This window comes from Aptenodytes forsteri, unplaced genomic scaffold (assembly GCF_000699145.1).
Source record: "Aptenodytes forsteri isolate BGI_AS27 unplaced genomic scaffold, ASM69914v1 Scaffold76, whole genome shotgun sequence".
NCBI classification, from domain to species: Eukaryota; Metazoa; Chordata; class Aves; order Sphenisciformes; family Spheniscidae; genus Aptenodytes; species Aptenodytes forsteri.
Window position 1 is genome coordinate 6371369 of NW_008794444.1, and position 13907 is coordinate 6385275.

The 13907-nt window shown below is 52.1% G+C and overlaps 1 protein-coding gene across 2 annotated transcripts in view; it reads right to left on the reverse strand.

The window, feature by feature from the left end:
• Positions 1-602: 602 nt before the first annotated feature.
• Positions 603-13907, reverse strand: part of LRFN5 (leucine rich repeat and fibronectin type III domain containing 5) — a 15775-nt gene continuing 2470 nt past the window's right edge. Inside the window, exons 2-4 of one of the 2 annotated variants that reach the window (XM_009289869.1) lie at positions 9267-10659; positions 7834-8546; positions 603-712 (exon numbers count right to left, since the gene is read on the reverse strand). In XM_009289869.1, coding sequence (XP_009288144.1) covers positions 603-712; positions 7834-8546; positions 9267-10659 — 2216 coding nt within the window. Of the gene's footprint in view, positions 713-7603; positions 8547-9266; positions 10660-13907 lie in introns of those variants that run through there. The other variant, XM_009289868.1, reaches the window with a different exon arrangement.

The following is a 13907-nucleotide window of genomic DNA, read 5'->3' on the forward strand; positions in this document are numbered from 1 at the left end:
GACCCAGCCGGTCATCCTGGGCAGGCAGCACCGGCGGCCGCGAGCTGGGGCTGGGGCCAGGCACAGCTTGCTGCTGCTCTCTCAGCAGAGCCCCGGGCCCTTCGCAGGCAGCAAGGAGGCATTCGCCCGCCCCACGCTTTAGAGACACGGGTGACCCCCCCACCATCGCCTGCAGGGCGCACGGACCACCAGCAGCATGGGGCCCTTTGGTGCGGAGAAGCAGCACCATGCACAGAAGGGCATGCCTGCTGCTGGGCAAAACCCTCCGGATCAACCACCATGCCCACGCCATCATAGTAAAACATTTATTTGTTCAGGTGATATAAGCTACCATGTTTACAGTTTGTGGACTCACCACTGGCGACATTTAACATGACTTGGGACTGCAGCTGTTGCCACCAGATTGTTCATCATAATTTTTAGTTTTATAAAAACCTTGGACACCAGAAAAAAAGGTATTTAGACTTAATGTGGCAGATGGGAGATGGGTAATCTGTGAACGGGGGAAGAAAGTTTATCCGACGCAGCCAACCTCGACGGGCTCTTGGCTTTGGCTGCAGCTTCAAGTAAAGGTTTCAGCGGGGTGAGAGTGGTGCAACACATTAATCTTCAGTGAGTTGGAATCTTATTGTTTTCTGCCGAGTAAGAACGTCAGCGGCAACGTTTTCGGGAAGCGGAGGCGGGCAGGCGTCCTGCAGATCAGCCCCGGCTTCTGTGCAAAGAGACAAAACAGAAACAGTGAGGGGACAAGGAGCAGGATCTGGCTCTTCCCCACAGCCAAAGCCGACCTGCCGTGGGGCAGGCGGTGCTGGGAGGTGCTCAGCAGGGCCAGCCCGAGCACGGCACCGTACCAACGACAGCCCTGGGAGTTGCCCGCGGAGCCGCCCCGGGCAGGGAGCAGGGAGCAGAGCCTGCCTTTGGCCCCGGCACCCTGCCGGCTTGGGTGCCGCCAGCACCGCGGCAGCTGGGGCGCGGCAGGCAGAGCACAGTGGCTAATGGGAAAAAGGGTTAATGGCACCTGGCATCCCCAGCCTGGGGCTCAGCGAGCCACCACCAGCCAGCTTTGGCCCCAGCTGGAAGTGCTGGCACAGCAGTGCTTCTGCTAAAGGGACGATCAAACTAACAAAAAAACCTCCCAAAAACCCAAAACGGAACCAGTAAAGCTCATTGTTCCAGAATCAGAGAATTTTCCAGTTTCTAGGTTTGCTTCTGCCCTCACTGAGGCTGCACCTTTTTCCATGGCAAGGATTTCAACTCTTTGCATAGTTTCAGAAGTTTGCACAGAACTGAAAAGACCAGAATGGAGCAGTGGATAGGCACGAGTCCGGCACTTGCCTTCATGAGGTTTACATGCAAGAGAAAAAGTCACTTCAGACAGAATGTGCAGATGTCTATTTGTCCTGACCTGAGTTCCCACATCGTTTGCGCCAAAGGGATCCATGGCGTAGCAGACAGCCCACAGGGCAGCTATTTTTCACCAGGAGGAGCACTGCCTCATCTGCAGTCCCACTGTGCCCAGCCTCTCTCCCTGCCACCCCAGCACGGCTTCACTTACCTTAGGGAATGCAAAGCTGCAGTTGCAGTATGTAAATACAAACGAGACACCATGCTTTAAATTCATCCTTGGTTTGCTGCAGGTTACAGCTCCCAGCTGCCTACAGACTCACCGCGTGAAGCCAAGGCTCAGGTCTGCCGGTCCTGCGTGCCCACACCACGGGCAGGCTGGTGCTGCCCTCCGTCAACCCCCTCCAAGGGCCTCCCGTGGAAACCAAGGGGGCTGGGGCCACAACCCTTACTGGTTTTCCTCATTTCCCTCTCCCAATGGAAATTTCCCCTGCAGAAGAGATTGCACGGCTTGCAAACAAAACACGGCGGGCTCCTCTAGAGAAGCAATCTGGCCCTCACACGTAAAACTGGCAGTCCAGAAGGAAAACCAGCTTGGCACCAAGCTAGGCACACCAACATGGTCTCAACTTCCAGATTTATGACAGGAATGCTTTCTAAAGTGCTGCACTTGAAACGACCTGAGGTGACACAGCTTGTTCCAGCACACCAAAAACAGGAGCTTATTCTGTTCATTTTCATACAGACAAAGTTTCCGACGTGGGGTCTCTCTGCAGCCAGCCATGTGCCACGTTTGCTTTTTTCCCTCTTTAGTTTCCTTCCTTCCAAGCTAAGCTTCCTTCTTGCTACAGCAGCAGCCTTCACGCCCAGCTCTTGTGAATAAATCAATTACATTAAAAGTCTACAGTCAGCAAGACCAGTACGATTTGCCTTCTGTTGGTCTTGTGTTACTGATGCCAAGGTGTAGGTGCTTTAACATGTAACACTTCAGCCCCACTAACCTGCGCACTTTTGTTTCATGGACTGTTGTGAAAGCAAGACCACAGCCACATTCAAACAGTAAAAGTCAGTATAGGGCACATGTATTCTTATTTACAGAGTTGATCTAATCTGACATTCAACACCTAATGCAATGTACCTGCCCTCAGCCTGCACGGAAGGAAAGACAACGCTGCTGCCCGTGCAGGGTGGGCTGGCGCCAGCTGGACCCCTCGGTGGGTGCCTGATGCCCAGAGGGACAATTCAGCTCTGAGGGCAACAACGGCAGCAGGGGCATGTAGCACTACAGAACGACTCGCAGAAGGAATCGGCACTTTGCCGCCTGGAAGCCCCATCTGGGCAGAGGTGCTGCAATGGGTTACTTACCCAGCACGGGCCGGATCCAGCAGCACAGGCTCTGGCACCAGGTCCAGACACCCTGACGCGCAGCAAGGCATGCAGAAACACATTTGCAAAAGGAAAATACGGGATACATGTTTTCTCTAAGCAGGACCCTATTGACTTTGCCATGGTTTGCTTCTTTTAAACCAGAACTTCGACCAACATTAAGATTACTTACTAAGTTACCAGGGGAAAGGTACTGTGTGATTTCGTGGCTGCTGTTACTGCTGCTTTAAGAGAGCAATAGCACACCCCTTGTTGCAAGCAGCACCCTAGAACAGGACAGTAAATGTTCTTGAGCTATTGCAATGCTGACAGATGTTGTCACTCTGTGAGCGGTACCTCCAAGACTCCAGTTCCTCTCAATTAATAGGAGGAGAAGCAATAGTAAGTAACAGCAGCTGTGACCATTACTTCTGCTGGTTGAATCAATTACTGGGGGAAGAAACGCACTCCCTCTCTGTGCAGGGTGCCTGCTGTGGCTCTGGGTACGGTTTCACAGAGGCACAGGAAGGGCTACGCTGTGCCTTCTCAAGGGCATGTGCGCAGCGAGTGCCAGCGGCGGCAGGACTGTCGGCCGTCACAGCTCCGTGTCTCTCCACCAGCCCGGGATGCTCAACACCAGGCGGCTGCTTGGCTCAGCGACTGCACTCAGGTGCCTAAGGAGTTACTAGAAGACACTTTGTGCAGTCCCGAAGCATTGACCAGCGGGGCTTTCATGGTCCCCAGGAGGCAGGAGCATCCCTGTACTGCTGGCAGCAAGCCTCGAGCCTCCAGCAGCTTTGCAGCTGGCAGGGACAAGCCAACCTCGTGGTGGCACCTTGGTAGGACCCCCTTGGGCAGGCAGCGTGACCCGGCAGCAGCCACCCCGTGGCGGTGCAGGCAGCAGGGGCTGCTGGGCCCTTCCCAGCCGGAGCAGTGTGTGCCGGCGGCCGTGCCCCTCTCCCCGGCACAGGGCACAGGGCCATCACTTTCCAGTTCACTGTTCGTTATTCCAGGGCTGCCCCGGTGCGTGGGGTGGGGTGGGCTGTCAAACACACAGGAACACACTGGCAGAAATAAAGCCACATTGGCACCCAGGGCGGAGCAGTACCATATATTCACTGTAAAAAACGTGCCCAGAACACAAGCGGAAAGGCAGCACAGAAAACAACTAACACAACAAACTTTTCACCCAACAAAGCCCTGCTTCCCCATCCCAATATTGTTTGTACCAGCTCTCTTTAACACAACGCGTATACTCTGGGAAAAGGATTAGAAAATGGTGTAAGAGGAAGCATGTGCCAGCAATTTTAATAAGAGTAAACAAATTTCTGAAGCAGTTTCTCCTCCTCTGGTGCTTGTGAAAAAAGACACCATCTCATGGCTAAAACCTCTGTTAATCTATTTTCTAGAAGCATCACGGGAGCAGACCTGCAGGCTGGGCGATGCCCCGAGGGGCAGGTTTGCACCTGCTGGTTCAGGTGTCTGCAAACCCGTCTGCAGCCTGGGGTGAAGCCAGGACTGCAGCGCTAGGCCAGCCGCAGACATGCACCCCCCGTTCCCCCGACACCCCCAGGACTGCCCTACGTGTCAGCTCCCATCACCTACGACGGGGAACACTCCGCTTGGGTTTATTGAACTAATATTCTCATTTCTGAAGCACTAGAAAACGTTGCAGTACTGCACTCTGAACAAAGACGTACCAGTTATTCTGATCAAGGAGTATTGCAGCACTTTCTGCCTCAAACTGTTGGCAGCCTCTGGTTTTGCAGAACAGAAAGGACAGAATTTCCTCCTTCATAAGGCTTTCCACACTTTGAATCAAGCCTGAATGAAATTAACTGTCCTGCTGCAGTTACTCCAGTGGAAATGGCAGATTTCATGCCCAGTGCATTCCCAAGGGATGCTCCTCTCTGCCGAAGAGAGAAAGCTGCACAAGACGAACCCTCAGCTATCCAGGTCTAACTGTTCCTACACTATTAGCAGAGAATTAAATCAAATGCAGGGGCATATGGTCCTTCTAAGCTGCTTATACAGATGCACTGTGGCCAGAACACTCAGCTTCAGTGTTCAGAAAATGATTCCTTTGAGTAAAAAATTAAAAATATAAAAATAAGACTCCCTAAATCCCCAAAAGCTATTAATATTTTAGCACTTTCACAAAACATTAGACACATTTACGTCCAATTTCAGACAACATATAAAGCATTTTCATTTGAAGTTTTTAAAATGCATGATTGAAACAAATACCTCAGCAGAAAACCTTTAAAACTACCTCCATGCCCAAGCGCAAAGTGAAGGTACTGTCTGCGGAGAGCAGCTTCTTGCTGGGGCACAGAAGCACTCGTTTTTCCTGTACTTGACAATGCCTTCGTTGTCAGACTACCAGAACTTGGACAAATACATCACTGCCTTTGACGGTGCAGTATTTTAATAGCTAGTTTCTGCGCATACAGCCCCTCGAGAAGAACGTGGACTTCCAGAGAAATCTAAGGAGGGATTTTTTTTTTTTTTAAACTTTTCCAGTAGGAAGCGGGTATTCTAATTTTGAGGCTTTATTTCCTTTTTGGTGTCTGCATTTCCCAAGGGAAGAAAAAGGGCTTTCTAAAAAAGAAACAGCCTCTTCTTTTTATGTCCTTCACACCACCCCCACCCAGACTGTTTTTCCACGACAGGCAGGAAAACCGCCCACGGCCAGGCATCTGCTTGGGTTACACTGCCCTCAAGAACAAGCACACAGGGTGTAAAATTTAACTATTCTATATCATTTTAGGCCGCAAAGCCCATACGAAACCTTTTGTTTGGCATCTGAGAATGCACTAATGTTGCAGAGACCCTGCCGGGAGACGTTCCCTGCTCCCTGCGAAGAAAAAGGGCTTTCTAAAAAAGAAACAGCCTCTTCTTTTTATGTCCTTCACACCACCCCCACCCAGACTGTTTTTCCACGACAGGCAGTAAAACCGCCGAGAGCAACCCACGATGGCTGAGAGCAACAGGGGTCACCTGGCGCGTGTGTCAGCCCCGAGCCGCGGGGCCTCGGAGGCAGAGACCCAGGGGGCTGCCGGGAGACGTTCCCTGCCGGGAGACGTTCCCTGCCACGACTGCTCCGGGGCCGGCTTGCTGCCCTGGTTAGAGCCAGGGTCTCTTCAGGCATCTGCTTGGGTTACACTGCCCTCAAGAACAAGCACACAGGGTGTAAAATTTAACTATTCTATCAGTTTAATGGCCGCAAAGCCCATACGAAACCTTTTGTTTGGCATCTGAGAATGCACTAATGTTGCAGAGTTAAAGCTGGCTCTGATTTAAACATGATGACCATACGAGTTTGTTTAATATTAATTGTAGCTTTCGCCTTAGAATGAGCAGAGCAGCAGAAGCACGTCTGCCATCCTCACAACATGGGATTTTCAACTGCTATCACCTATTGTTTACATCCTTACATAGTGGCTTGAAATTATCCTATCCCACATGCACCACAAACAGCAGGTTAAAGATGAGAACATCTTCCAGTCCCTTCATTGTGCACAGGAATTAAAGAGAACTGAAACAAACTGCAGAGTTTACAGCAAATATGCCCCAAAAAGTCTAGGAAAGAAGACGACCATCATCATCCCGATCAATCATCACTATGAGTTGCTGAACGGCTACGTACCCGTCTGCGCAGCCCTGCCCTGCAGTACCGGGGTCGACCTGCCGGCCCTGCTCGCTGCCCCTGCTCGGCTCTCTCCCCTGCACCCTGAGGCACCAGCACTCTGCCTGGAGCTCCACCAAGTCCCATTTCCCTGCCCCAAAGGAGGTCTGCAGGACTGCAGCGATGCCTGCCGCTGCAGCTGGGATGCGGAGCTACTCCCACGTTTCCCGTAGGCTCCCCTCACCCACGTTTCACACCTCCATGCACCTGCGCTGATGGGAAGGGAACAGCCTTCACTGCACTGCACTGCACTTCACTGGCCGGGGCGGGGGCCAGCTCTGAAAACGGAGCAGCAAACCAGGCCTTGCGTGTGTTGGGAGCAACGGGCAGACACCTGCCCTGAGCGCTGGTGCTGAACGGCAACGTTTCTTTCCAGCGTTGGCACTAGGCAAAGCCATTGCCGCGGGATGAGGGATGCTCAGGGACCGCGGGTCAGGCACGCTCTCGGGGAGACCCGGCAGTGGAGCCCGGCTGCTGCACCGACGCCCAGCCCCAGCGAGCTGGACCCTGTCGGGACCCCTCGCCCCGGCACCCTCCTCCTCCTCCTGGCCCCCACAGTGGGACCCGCTGAGCGGAGCCTGCCAGCCCCGGGCACGGCTCCTGGGCAGGCAGTTACCGCGAGGCTGGCTGGTGTATGGAGTGAATATTTTATTTTACACAACAAAACAACACAGCGTTGTTGTTTCTGTACAGCATCTGCCTAAAAACAAAGGCAACACCATTGTCACGGAAAAGAAATATACAGTCTGACCGTTTTAAAAAATATCATTTTACTGATTGATCCAGAAGTGGTTATTTGTTAGTTTGGAGGAAATTTAATTTCCTTTATAAAAGGCTTTTTCTGTGAAAACTCTTTTGTTTTCTGCTACTGCAGAACCAGGAAGCCAGTCCTAGAGTAGGGAAGGCACTGGTGCTGTTTCATGCTTTTTTTCACCCCTTAATCTTTTTTTTCTTTTTTTTTTTTTTTAATGTCTGAATGTTGCCTTCGGTTTTTTTCTTAAATAAAATCAAATGAAAACTAAATAAAACCCTGTGTGCACTGGGTGGCTTATACAGAACCCCGCATGAACAAGCCATTAATCAGCGAGACAACAGTGGACTTCCAAATCCAATTCCCCGGGAGAGGGAGTTTCACACAACGTTTGGTGTTTTGTTTTTCATTAAAATAAAAATTAAAATTAAAAAAAAAAAGAAAAAAAAAGCAGGTCACACAGTGCTTTCCAATATCCACTCAGAACTGGAGAAAGTTGCTTTTCCACTATCCACATCAGAGCTGTCTGACTGGACTAGCATCCCGTTCATGGACATGCTCCTTTTGGACCGCAATCCACCTGCGCCCCGGGCGCTGCCGGGGCAGCGGGACTCCGTCAGCTCGCCGCCCAGGGAGAGCCTGCGCTTGGCTCGGGATGCGTCAGCTGGCAAAGTGAGGAACTTACTTGGCTTTGATTGTGCTCTTTTGTACGTGGGGGCCCCTTTGACAGAGTCGGGGGGACGGCTAGCTAACTGCAGGGCAGTGGAGTTATTTCTGTTAGTGTTTTGGGACTCGATACTGCTGACAGCTTCACTCTGCGGCTCGCTGCTTGGCTTTGGCCCCGACTTTCGCTTCTGCTTCTGGGAGACAGAAGTGCTGGAAGTCCAGGCGGGAGGCAAAGCGGAGGTAGTGGTGGCCGATTCCTGGCTGGAGCCGGTCTCCGGCAACTGCGTCACGCCGTCGCTGGCAGCCTTGCAGCACTGGATGCCCTCTTCGTGCCCAACAGCCTGCTTGGACATCGACTGAGACAGCACCCCACTGCAGCCCTGGATCTGAGCCCCATTCGTCTGCGAGTACACGTTGCTGACCTTGGTGGCCTTCTGCTGCCCGTTGTTGTTACACACCTTGTAGCGGATCATGAGGATGATGATGAACACGAGCACAGAGGCCACGATGATCCCACCAATGATGATGATCATGGTCCCACCCAGGAACTGGGACTGCATGAAGTGGCAGCGCACATAATCCTGCTCGGTGGTGAACTGCGTGCAGCCCACGACCCTGGTGGCGGTGAGCGAGGTGATCCCGTCATCATAGATGGCCAGGACACACAGGTCGTACACAGTCCCAGCGGCCAGGTTGTTGACCAGGAAGGTTTTGCTTGTGGGAGGTATCATTCTGGGGGAGAAGGAAATCAGCATCAATGAACCCGGCAGACCCGCAGGCACCTCCCCGCCGTGTGCTGCAGCCCCCTGCCATGGTGACCACCACTAGGGCTCAGCTCCTCCGCTCCTGCCGCCACCCCTGCAGGGCTGCTCACCATCTCTGCAGCAGCTGCTGCCCTGCGTTTGGTGCAGCAGCAGTCACCGCCAAGCCCCCCAGCACAGCTCTGCATGGCAGAGCCCCCCATGAGAGTGACCACATCAAAAACGTAGAAGAAATTACCAAAGACAGTTTTGAACGGTGTGACTGTCACAGCCGGCAGCACAGTGCCTCTCTGCACACCACCAGCATGAGAGACCGCCAGAAAGCGCTACGAGGAATGCGTTTATGGACACCTTTTGCCCTGTGTTTTCATAAAGCTGTGAGCATTAAGATCCATTTGACTCATCTAACTTTACAACCTTTCTGCCAATCAGATTAGTTCAGAGGATTAGAGGTCCGTTTGGATTATCTAAAAATAACACCATTCAAGGTAATTTCCCTATTTGCGAGTAGAAAATTGCATGAGTCTTTCCCGAGACTCCCACCATCTGTTGCCACAGGCAGGGCTCTGCTCGGCCGGCGCGGCACGGGAAACTGCTGCTCTGGTGGAGGGGGCTGCCCGGAGCCGGGGGCAGCATGTCAGTGCCGAGCAGCCCGGCAGGGCCCCGCACAGGCGGGCTGGGGCTGCCTTACCTGTAAACAAGGGAGTCATCGTAAGTACCGTTGTACTGGATTTGGAACATACGTATCCCAGGTATATTCCTCTGAAAATTGAATTTCAGCAGAGCAGTAGAGGATGTTGCTTCTGCAACGACCACCTTCTTATCTTGGCTGACTTTAGTATCCCCGTTGCTACTGCTCGTGTTGGAGCCCGACTTAGTGGAAGTGGAGATATCCGAGGAGCCGGGGTCAGGCTCGTGGATGTGGTTTGTGCTGTTCAGCAAGTGGGGGAGTTTGATTATGTGCAGGTCCACCGTCTGCGTGGCCTCCCCAGCTGGATTGGAAGCAATGCAGGTGAAGGAGCCCGTATCCTTCACCGTCGTTATAAGGATGTCGAGCGTCCCGTTGTCATACACCACGGACCTCGTTGCGTTTGAAATCAGTTTGCCCTCAGGTGAAATCCAATGAATTGCTGGTTCGGGGTCCCCCCGAGCCTTACACCGCAGCGCTGCCCGCTGACCCTCCAGCACCCGCAGCTCGTGGGTGTGCCGGGTGATGAGAGGAGGCTCGCACAGGAACTCCTCCTCAGGGATTGACCAGAAGTACCGGCCGGACAAGAGCGTGGGAGAAGCACAGGTCTCCAGGTCGTCTTCCCTCGAAAGACGCCTCAGCCACAAAAGCTCACAGTTGCAATGCAAAGGGTTCCCACCAAAGCTCAACGCAAAAGTCGAGGGGCTGATAATTCCTGAGGTTGCTAGTACCTGAGCTCGCTGGAAGAGAGGATCAGGCGGTAGCTTCTGCAGTTTGTTAGACGTGACGTCCAACCTGGTCATCTTGTGGAGGTGGGAGAAGGTCCCCTTAGGAATATGGTCAATCATGTTGTGGTCTAGACTGAGAGTGTGCAAACTAACCATCTTCTCCACTGCATCCCAGGGGATGGTTTCCAGATTGTTGTAAGACAAATCCAATTCCTCAAGAGCTAAAACATCATCGAAAGCTGTGGAAGAAATTAAAGTCAGCTGGTTGTTGTTAAGTATCAAGTGGTGAAGATTGGAGAGTCCACTGAACATGTCATTGGTGATCTTAGTCAATCGGTTGCTGTTCAAATGCAAAGCCCGCAAATTGCGCAAGTCAGCAAATGCATGAGGTGTAATAAAACTGATTGTATTCCTGGACAGCGTCAGGTCCACCAGGCTGGTCATATTGGCAAAGTCTTTCCTTTTAATGTTTGTAACAAAGTTGTCTGCCAGCCGTAACTCCACGGTCCTCCTGTCAATGTTGGGAGGAACAAATAAGAGCCCTTTCTTGGCACAAAGGGTGGCAAGGTTCGGAGACAAAATCTGACAGACACAGCGCTTTGGGCAGATCTGCGCTCTCACCGCTATGCCAATGAACAGCAGAAACAAAAGCAGTTTTTCCATTGTAGATCAGGTTCAAGAGCCTGTAAGGGAGAGCAAACGTCTGTTAGTCTCTGCAAGATAAGCAAATCACATAATGAAAAAGCAAAGACAAACCGTCTGTGGTTAAATCATGAAACTGAGGTTCATGTAACGGTGTGTCATCCTCATCTTGTTACCCGATGTCTTTACCATTCTCCGTATCCTGACATAAGAGCTTCTATACTACCTTCCAGAAGAACAATTGAGAGATATGTATGTTTGCATACACACACATATACACACAGACACTTATATCCAGATGACAAAGCAATTTGGAAGAGGCTGGTGGCACCGTAAATGGCACAGCAGTGCCTTCCAGGCCCCTCCTGCTAGAGCTCATCCCCGCTGTTCAACGCACCTCCACTCCAGGCACTCAGCTTTCAGACAGATGCTCCTGACCTCATGGTCTGGAGTTACTTTGCCATAATGCCATTTATGTATTGAAAATGAGGGATGTTTCATGTGTGCTTCACTTGCTAAGCTAAAACTCTCAGCAGCCTCTAAATCATGGCAGTTCAATGGGTTATAGCCATCTCCACCGAACATTTAAGCTCTTAATGCTATTTTCAGAATAAACTCAGGAGCTAATTTTATGTCATTCAAAAGCCAAAAATGCAAATAAAACAAAAAAAAAAAACCAACAAGAAAAGCCCCCACAACAACAGGGATCTAAATAAAAATGGAACATGGCCTAATTTTAGATCATCGCTGTTCTCCCAGCTGCCACAACCAGCAGCGCTGCACTCTTCTCCCAGAAAGCCTGACAGTTCCATTAGCCTTATCTCTTACATTGCCAGATCCAGGATCCTCACAGAGTATGGAAACAAGGAAGATAACAACAGTGCCCACACCAGCTATGAAATCATCTATCAGTGACTACGCCAAAAACTCCGCGAGAGCTGCGGCGCTGGTTTCTGCGCAGCCCTGCGTCAGCGTCCCCCCCACGGTGTGGGCAGGCGGGTGGGAAGGCGGATGCTCTTCCACGGAGCAGGCGGGCGGGAGGAAGCACAGTCCTGCGGAGAAGCACCTACGTGTCCGAGAGGGAACTTGTGCAGTCGTAAGCAACGGACCTCAGCAGGACTCCGCGTTGGAAATGAAGCACTTGTCTCCCTTCGGGACAGATAAAATTATACGTGTACAGATCGGATTACTCAGACGCATTACCATCCCAGAAATGTATTAACGAAGCTCAGCTAAAATAAAATAAAGTTTCACAGCTAGCCATAAGCAGGAGTCTTGAATTGTCATGGATATTTAAAGACATTTAACGTCAGTACAATAATTACTGCTCCTATTGTCCAGTCCGACCATAATCCATCCACAGTGCCATGCAAACTAAGAGGAGCCACCAAGTTGCAAAAAGGATGAGTGAAAATACCAGCCTCTAAACCCTGTTCTTCAGCACTATCAATTTATTTTTTTTTCCTGATACTGGGGGCTGTAGGTTTTCATGACTACTGATTCCAAGTCTTAAGTCCCCATTCGGGGGAAAAAAAAAAAAAGAGGTCTTCAGCTGAGTATGCTGCTGCGGGCATGGCCTATCACTGCTGTAGTGCTGGGAACTGTTACCATAACCGTTACCATTACTGCTACCATTAACTGTGGCAGAAAGCAAACTTCCCGGGCAGTGCTCAAAAACGTTTTGTGGATTCAGTTTCGTCTGGCCCGTGCCAGCACTGCAGTTCGGGGTGGTCCTGCAGGTGAAACGGACTTGGAGGAGAATGGTGATGCCGAGCAGGGGAGGAGGAAGCACAGCAGAGCAAACCGCACACTCCAACCCCCAAACCCCGCTGGTGATGCCCCGCTGGCCACCTCCCGACGTGGCGGCCGCAGTCACAGCCATGGGCTGTCACCCAGCCTTTCCAGGCAGGACTTTTCTCTTTTAATCTAGATCTGGCACGTACCAGATTCAAATGGACGCAGCAGCTCAGGGCATCCACAGCACAACTGCCAGGGTCCCCAGACAGTCTTGGCTGGGGACACCACGCTCATTTAGATTTGCTAACTTAATACTGTTAATTTAGATTTGTAGCTGTGATTAAAGTAATGTGCTTGGATTCAGCCAAGTTCATTTGAAGAGCTATACAAGATTAAAACCAAATCAGCAAGGTGCATTTAGAAGTTTGGAAATACTGTTACAAGATGAAACAGTGACATAAGGAGACGTAAATTTAAACCATAGCTGGAACGACAAGGTTATGACGAGGTTACCCACCAGTGGACGTGGGGTTTTTTGGATTTTAGCAAAGCTTTTGATACTGTCTCTGACAGTATCCTCTGGACAAAATGCCCAGCACACGGTGAGAGCTGGACACAATGTGATGGGCGAACACCGGGTTGAAGGGTCAGGCTCAAAGGGTTGTAGCAAATGGGGCAACACCTGGCTGGTGGCCAGCGACTGTCCCCCAGGGCTCAGGTTTAGGGCTGGTCCTCTCCAGTGTTTCCATCAGTGACCTGGACAGGGAGGTGAATGCACACCATGTACGCCTGCCAATGACACTGAATTAGGAGGAGGCGCTGAGTCCCTCGAGGGCAGAGGGGGCTTATGGACAGGTCTTGGTGGATCTTACCAGCCCTGTCGACTGTAACGAGGACAAATGCGGATTCAGTGCTTGGGACCTGATCCATCTGTCTGTCCTCTCCCAGCACACCCTAGGCCTCCATGGCAGCAGCTTCACAGCCCCGGACCGGGTCAGCTCTGGGCAGGGCAGGCAGCTGCCCGCATGCAAAGGCGGCAGGATGGAGAAGGAGGCTGTCCCCGCAGGGAGCTGCCTGGCGTTGAAGCTGCAGCCGAGACTGGAGCATCCATGGCAGTTAGAGTTGGGGAGGAGTGGAGAGTGCCCTCACACAAAACAGCAAGCCCCTGACTAGCTTCTCCTTGCCGGGCTGCTCCGCTCCAGCCCCGCAGACACACACCACCGTGGCGCCAAGCACCCCTCTGCAGAATGAGCGTCTCGGCCCTGGGCTGTCCCGGCACAGCAGTGGCGAAGAGCAGGCCAGGCCAGGAGGCCCGTCACCCTGGTACAGCCGGGTGGGCACAGGCGGAGGCTGAGGATGGCGGATCGCAGCCTGCAAACATGGCCCACGGCCACGGCTCCCCAGAGGAGGGAAACTGGACCACAGACGAGCACCCCGGGTCGCTTCCTATTTTTCAGGGCTACAGTGACTGCACCTCCAGGAGGGCAGTGCCCACGGGGAGGGAGCAGCTCCGCCAGCCCAGGCCCCTCGCACTTGC